Source organism: Oncorhynchus tshawytscha, linkage group LG27 (genome assembly GCF_018296145.1).
Source record: "Oncorhynchus tshawytscha isolate Ot180627B linkage group LG27, Otsh_v2.0, whole genome shotgun sequence".
Lineage (NCBI taxonomy): Eukaryota > Metazoa > Chordata > Actinopteri > Salmoniformes > Salmonidae > Oncorhynchus > Oncorhynchus tshawytscha.
The window spans coordinates 20,730,984-20,739,060 of NC_056455.1; the positions used below are offsets into that span (position 1 = coordinate 20,730,984).

General features: G+C 43.6%; 1 protein-coding gene across 1 annotated transcript in view; it reads right to left on the minus strand.

Annotated features, from left to right (window-relative positions):
* adgrl1a (adhesion G protein-coupled receptor L1a) overlaps positions 1–3,661 on the minus strand; it is a 91,851-nt gene extending 88,190 nt beyond the window's left edge. The window contains exon 1 of the mRNA XM_042307446.1: positions 3,443–3,661. Within this exon, the coding sequence (XP_042163380.1) occupies positions 3,443–3,639 (197 nt within the window). The 5' untranslated portion in view covers positions 3,640–3,661. The remainder of the gene's footprint in view (positions 1–3,442) is intronic.
* Positions 3,662–8,077: the final 4,416 nt, after the last annotated feature.

Here is an 8,077-nt window from a genome sequence, read left to right on the forward strand (position 1 = left end):
GCCGTAGGCAGACCTGGCTCTCAAGAGAAGACAGGCTATGTGCTCACTGCCCACAAAATGAGGTGGAAATTGAGCTGCACTTCCTAACCTCCTGCCCAATGTATGACCATATTAGAGACACATACTTCCCTCAGATTACCTAGACCTACAAAGAATTTGAAAACAAATCCAATTTTGATAAACTCCCATATCTACTGGGTGAAATTCCACAGTGCCACAAGAAAACGGTGACCAGTGAAGAACAAAAGCCATTGTTAATACAGCCTATATTTATTTTCCCTTTTGTACTTTTTGCACATCATTACAACACTGTATAAATAAATATGACATTTGAGTGTAATGTTTACTGTTCATTTTGTATTGTTTATTTATCTTTTGTTTATTATCTATGTTGCTCTGTCTGTATGCTATGTCTTGCTTGTCCTATGTTGCTCTGCGTGTTCTCACTGCTCAATGATTGTCTACATTGTAATTGTTTTTAATAACCTGCCCAGGGACTGCGGTTGAAAATGAGCCGGCTGGCTAAAACCGACACTTTTACTGAAACGTTGATTAATGTGCACTGTCCCTGTAAAAATAAAATAAACTCAAACTTAAACTCAAACTATTTCACTTGCTTTGGCAATGTACACATATGTTTCCCATGCCAATAAAGCCCCTCAAGGATCTGCCCCCTTTGTACATTTTCGCCTAAAATGACATAGCCAAATCTCACTGCTTGTAGCTCAGGACCTGAAGCAAGGATATGCATGTTCATGATACCATTTGAAAGGAAATACTTTGAAGTTTGTGGAAATGTTAAATTAATGTAGGAGAATATAACATTAGATCTGGTAAAAGATAATACAAAGAAAAGGACATTTTTGTATTTTTGAAATCTTTTTGAAAGCTTTGAAATGCAAGAGAAAGGCCATAATGTATTATTCCAGCCCAGGTGCAATTTAGATTTTTAGTGTATGCGCAAAGTTTTAGACTGATCCAATGAACCATTGCATTTCTGGTCAAAATTTTGTCAACACTGCCCAAATGTGCCTAATTGGTTTATTAATAACTTTTCAAGTTCATAAGTGTGCACTCTCCTCAAACAATAGTGTGGTATTCTTTCACTGTAATAGCTACTGTAAATTGGGCAGTGCAGTTAGATTAACAATAATCTAAACTTTCTGCCAATATCAGATATGTCTCTGTCCTGGGAAATGTTCTTGTTACTTACAACCTCATGCTAATTGCATTAGCCTATGTTAGCTCAACCGTCCCACTGGGGACCCACCAATCCTGTAAAAATTGAAATTGAATTGAAATTGAATTGAGAGTGAGAGAGAGAGAGAGAGAGAGAGAGAGAGAGAAACATGGGAACAGAGAAATAAAACTAGACAGAGGAGAGAGAAGAGAGTGATGAGAAAAAACTGAATGAGGACATTGAGAGAATGACAGAAGGGACAAAAGAGAAAAGGCAGATAAATGTCCTTGGGGCTAAAGACGGAGGGAACGGGTCGGAAGGGGGTCATTTCACACTAGACTAGATCATGTGACAGCTGGACCTGAGGGGATGAGGCGACGGAGGGATGAGGGAGGAAGAGTGCCGTAAGAGTCTCCCTCCCCCGATGGCTTGTGAATGTGAGCAATTAAAGGTGAGAGAATGGGGGGGACTAGTGCTGCTAAGACAGACACACACACACACACACACACACACACACACACACACACACACACACACAGCTCAATGTATGCTCCCTCACACACTCACACCCCCAGCACACACACTTCCCTTTTCAGTACAATCCCCCCTTCTCTGTCCTCCTCTATCCTCCTCTGTCTTCTATCCTCCTCTATCCACCTCTGTCCTCCTCTTTCTTCTATCCTCCTCTGTCCTCCCCTGTCCTCCTCTGTCTTCTGTCCTCCTCTGTCTTCCTCTGTCTTCCTCTGTCCTCCTCTTTCTTCTATCCTCTATCCTCTGTCTTCCTCTGTCCTCCTCTGTCTTCTATCCACCTCTGTCCTCCTTTGTCTTCTATACAACTCTGTCCTCCTCTGTCTTCTATCCACCTCTGTCTTCTATCCTCCTCTGTCCTCCTCTGTTCTCCTCTGTCTTCAATCCTCCTCTGTCTTCTATCCTCCTCTGTCTTCCTCTGTCCTGGTCTGTCCCTCTCTGTCTTCTATCCTCCTCTATCCACCTCTGTCCTCCTCTTTCTTCTATCCTCCTCTGTCCTCCCCTGTCCTCCTCTGTCTTCTGTCCTCCTCTGTCTTCCTCTGTCTTCCTCTGTCCTCCTCTTTCTTCTATCCTCTATCCTCTGTCTTCCTCTGTCCTCCTCTGTCTTCTATCCACCTCTGTCCTCCTCTGTCTTCCTCTGTCCTGGTCTGTCCTCCTCTGTCTTCTATCCTCCTCTGTCCTCCTCTGTCTTCCTCTGTCTTCCTCTGTCCTTCTCTGTCTTCTATCCTCCTCTGTCCACCTCTGTCTACCTCTATCCTCCTCTGTCCACCTCTGTCCACCTCTGTCCTTCTCTGTCCTCCTCTATCCCTCTCTGTCCTCCTCTGTCTTCCTCTGTCCTCCTCTATCCTTCTCTGTCCTCCTCTGTCTTCCTCTGTCCTCCTCTATCCTTCTCTATCCTCCTCTATCCTCCTCTGTCATTTTCTATCCTCCTCTATCTTCCTCTGTCCCCCTCTATCCTTCTCTATCCTCCTCTGTCATTTTCTATCCTCCTCTGTCCTTCTCTGTCCTCCTCTATCCAGCTTTAGCATTATTTCTCTCTTTCTGCTCTCTCTCTTGTTCATTCTCCATTTCTCTCCACGTCACTGCTGCACTCTCTTTATCTCCCCACTCTCCCTCCCTCCCTCCCTCCCTCCCCCTCCCTCCCTCCCTCCCTCCCTCCCTCCCTCCCTCCCTCCCTCCCTCCCTCCCTCCCTCCCTCCCTCCCTCCCTCCCTCCCTCCCTCCCTCCCTCCCTCCCTCCCTCCATCAAGCCCCTTCAGATCTCTCCATCTCTCCATCCCTCCATCCCCACACCATTCCCCCTGTCCATCTCTCTCTCCCTCTGTGCTTCCCTCCATCTCACCAGTAGCACCCTCTCCCTCCGTTACATGTGTGATGGATAGCAGGGAGAGGGCTGCCATAGATCAGCTCTATGAGGAGGCAGATGCTAAGCACCGCCAGAGTGCAGCTGCAGGCAGCCACACTACTAACACATATCTCACTACACACATACTGCATGCACTCGACTTTACACACTAACAGCACATAAGATTAAAAAAACAAGCAGGGTGGGTGTCCTATGTCTTCTTATTTATCTTACACACACACAACACACACACACACACACACACACACACACACACACACACACACACACACACACACACACACACACACACACACACACACACACACACACACACACACACACACACACACACCTATCCACCCAACCCTCCCACCTCCCCACACATACCTCTGTGACATGATCTTGAAGGCGTCAGGCAGGTAACACTGCACGTTCTCCATTTGGAAGGGGTCAGCGTCACAGATCTTGTCGTCCGTGCGGCCGTAGTTGGCCGTCTCAATCATGATGACATCACTGCCAGGGCAGCGCAGCTCGATGGGGTATCCCTCGCACGCCAGCTCTCTACGCATGAGGCCGAAGGGCATCGCTGACCGACTCAGAGCTACAGCAGAGAGAGAACAAGAGAGAGAGGAGAGAGAGGGAGAGACAGAGGAGAGAGAGAGAGAAGGCGTGAGAGAGAGGAGAGAGAGAAGGTGTGAGAGAGGGGGAGAGAGAGAGGAGAGAGAGAAGGAGAGCAAGAGAGGAGAGAGCGAGAGAGAGAGCGAGAGAGGAGAGAGAGAGAGAAGAGAGAGAGAAGGAGAGAGAGAGAGACAGAAGGAGAGAGAGAGAGAGAGAGAGAGAGAGAGAGAGAGAGAGAGAGAGAGAGGAGAGAGAGAGAGAAAGAAAGAAGGAGAGAGAGAGAGAGAGAGAAGGAGAGAGAGAGAATGAGAGAGAGAGAAGGATAGAGAGAGAGAGAGAGGGAGAGGGTGAATGAGAGAGAAGGGAGAGAGAGAGAAGGAGAGAAAGAGTGAGATAAAGTGTTTTATTGACAATGTAAGTGCATGGTATGAAATAGGAGGGAAATCATACAAACAAATGGCAGACATACCACTCTCTGTAGAATAACTGAAACAGCATAAAGCAAATGGCTAGGTAGAGAAAATGCTAGTCATCATGTACAGTAGCAGAAAGACAGGGCCTAAGAGCAGAATTTGTATTTTTGCATAGCAGTTAGAATATAACATAAACACAATGAGACCATCATCTCAATTCACAGAGGACACAAGTAAAAACAGTGTAGCCAGCCTCAAAGACAGAGAGTGCAAGTGGATGTTGGATCCTAAAAGAGCATTTCCAGACCAGACCTGCCTCACAAATGGCACCCTATTCCCTATAGTACACACATTATTTGCCCTTTGAGACACACCCCAGCTCTCCCAATCATGATATTTACCCACTTTGAGAGGCAAACTGTTCAACGTTCTGGCTTGTTCCATTAACAGACTCCCACACACACAGCCAGCAGCTCAACCCCCACCACTCGGACACGCACGCGTCTGACGCACAACTCTGAAATAGAATGTCCTCACTTCACGTCTGCCTTCCAGCCGAGTAGGGCTCACCTCCATACGGAGAGGGGGAATGACGGAGGGAGAGGAGGAGACAAGAAAATAAATTGAACAGAGAAGAGAAGAGGGCCTAAGAGAGGGAGAGAGAATCTCACCCTAGCCTCAGGCAGGGCCTCTCTGTACGAGGGCTGGCAGGCCCCTAGGCTCCCTCCCCCCACCTGTGTCGTCTGTCCGTTTGCCATTTGTACGCCCACTCCATGCAATCAGAAGACTGAGAGGGCAGCTAGGAGAGAGAGAGCTGGCGCGGCGGACAGAGAGAGGGGGCAGCCAGGGTAGCGGGGGTTAATCGCTGTGCCAGGGCTGAGAGGGCCACAGACATACACAGAAAGAGACACTCTTCATCTACTCCATCTCTCTCTCCCTCATCCCCCTCTCCATCTCTCTCTCCCTCTCCTCCATCCCCCTCTCCATCTCTCTTCATCTGCACAAGTAGGCTTTCTAGCGGCCTCTGCATTCAGACCTTCAACAAATTCAGTCCCTACTCAGCTCACCACAAAATGGCTGCAGCCTTGACATGTCCTCCACAAGGTCCAGTAGATGAGCTCCAAAAAAAGACCATATTGTTAAATTTGGCATAGAAGAATGACAATTGAGGTGCTTGTATAATTGTTCCGCATTGAACAAAACCTGATATGGTGCCATTCATCAAAGCCTTGGGCCTGCATGTTGCGCCCCCTATAGGTCAATGGTGAAAATGCACTTGTCAGCATTTAATTTTGGGTCGTTGCTTCCCCTGAGTTTGATCTATGTGGCCCTGCATTTGCTGTTTTCTCACCCGTTTAAAAGTGCAAATGATAAAATCTTCACTTGAACATGATTGGTCAACTCTCCCAGCCTTCCTCCATCAATGTATGTGAATATTTGGGTTGCTGCAGTCCAGACCTGTGGCTCTCTAACCTTGCCCACTCTGAGAGCTGCAAAAACCTGAAATCAGTCACCAAAGATAAGGGATAAAATGCCAAAAGGCTAAACAGCAAGAATGTTGTTTAAATGTGCTCAACCAGGCAGTTGATATGCCAGAAAAAGGTACTATAGAGTAAGAATATGGTAAATAAGTGTTTAATTAAAAATAATTATTTGGTGAAAAATATAATTGAATTGATGTCAAAAGACTATATACATTGATTAAACAATATTTCATGCCCCTTGTGGTAAATTCATCAATATTCAGACTAAAGAACGCCTATAAAATAATGTCTTTAATTGTAATAAAAAGCTGCACTCATCACATATCACATATCTGAAATTGTAGTCTGAACATGTGGAAAACATCATGGAGGAATATGGATCATTTGAAATGTAAGAATTTTGGGGGACATTGTACTATATACCACCCTGAAACGCATTCATTTAAAAGTACTATATACCACCCTGAAACACATTCATTTAAATGTACTATATACCACCCTGAAACGCATTCATTTAAATGTACTATATACCACCCTGAAACGCATTCATTTAAATGTACTATATACCACCCTGAAACGCATTCATTTAAATGTACTATATACCACCCTGAAACACATTCATTTAAATGTACTATATACCACCCTGAAACGCATTCATTTAAATGTACTATATACCACCCTGAAATGCATTCATTTAAATGTACTATATACCACCCTGAAACGCATTCATTTAAATGTACTATATACCACCCTGAAACACATTCATTTAAATGTACTATATACCACCCTGAAACGCATTCATTTAAATGTACTATATACCACCCTGAAACGCATTCATTTAAATGTACTATATACCACCCTGAAACGCATTCATTTAAATGTACTATATACCACCCTGAAACACATTCATTTAAATGTACTATATACCACCCTGAAACGCATTCATTTAAATGTACTATATACCACCTTGAAACACATTCATTTAAATGTACTATATACCACTCTGAAACACATTCATTTAAATGTACTATATACCACCCTGAAACACATTCATTTAAATGTACTATATACCACCCTGAAACACATTCATTTAAATGTACTATATACCACCCTGAAACACATTCATTTAAATGTACTATATACCACCCTGAAACGCATTCATTTAAATGTACTATATACCACCCTGAAACACATTCATTTAAATGTACTATATACCACCCTGAAACGCATTCATTTAAATGTACTATATACCACCCTGAAACACATTCATTTAAATGTACTATATACCACCCTGAAACGCATTCATTTAAATGTACTATATACCACCTTGAAACACATTCATTTAAATGTACTATATACCACCCTGAAACGCATTCATTTAAATGTACTATATACCACCCTGAAACGCATTCATTTAAATGTACTATATACCACCCTGAAACGCATTCATTTAAATGTACTATATACCACCCTGAAACGCATTCATTTAAATGTACTATATACCACCCTGAAACGCATTCATTTAAATGTACTATATACCACCCTGAAACGCATTCATTTAAATGTACTATATACCACCCTGAAACGCATTCATTTAAGTGTAATTCAATATTTATGTTTGGACACACAATGATCATCATTTGCTCAAATTTGCCATCAGTCCTCATATAAAGTGATACTGTGAGATTCAGATGAACTCATGGATAAGATTTCATTTGTTTGTCTCTGTGTGACATATGAAGGAAGCTTGTGCTAGTTGTACGGACCAATACGAACTAGTGTTCGCTCAACGACAGGAAGTCCACAGCTACATACAGAATGTGCTTGTTTTGTGCTGGGGAACCCCGTATTAAATACTAAGCATGGCCTCCCCTCCCCTCAATGAAAGCTGGGTTTGTATCCTGCCCAATGCATTCACCAAGTAGCCAAGCCAATCCATAAAGGGTTTTGATCGTGAGACTGCCTTGAAATAAATCTTAATCACCAAATACTTTTTTAAAGATCACAGTTGGGAGCAGCAAAACAGTGAGCAGACATTCTCACGCCCATCATGGAATGAGAAATGTGATGATGCCGGTGACCCTCGTATTTAGAAACATTGTTTACCTGCAACAATTTCTTGTTAAGGGTTCAGGCAGCGAAGCTGCAAGAAACCATATTGTCCTTGTTGGTTCCCCAGCAGTGAGCTCCTTCTCCTACTCAAAGAGCTTAGGAGAATTGTAGGGCTTCCCAGACACAGCCCATCTGTAAATAGCCCATCCAATCTACCTACCTCATCCCCATATTGTTTTTATTTACTTTTTTTCTTTTGCACACCAGTATTTCTACTTGCACATCATCATCTGCACATCTATCACTCCAGTGTTAATTTGCTAAATTGTAATTACTTCGCTACTATTGGCCTATTTACAGTGCCTTGCGAAAGTATTCGGCCCCCTTGAACTTTGCGACCTTTTGCCACATTTCAGGCTTCAAACATACAGATATAAAACTGTATTTTTTGTGAA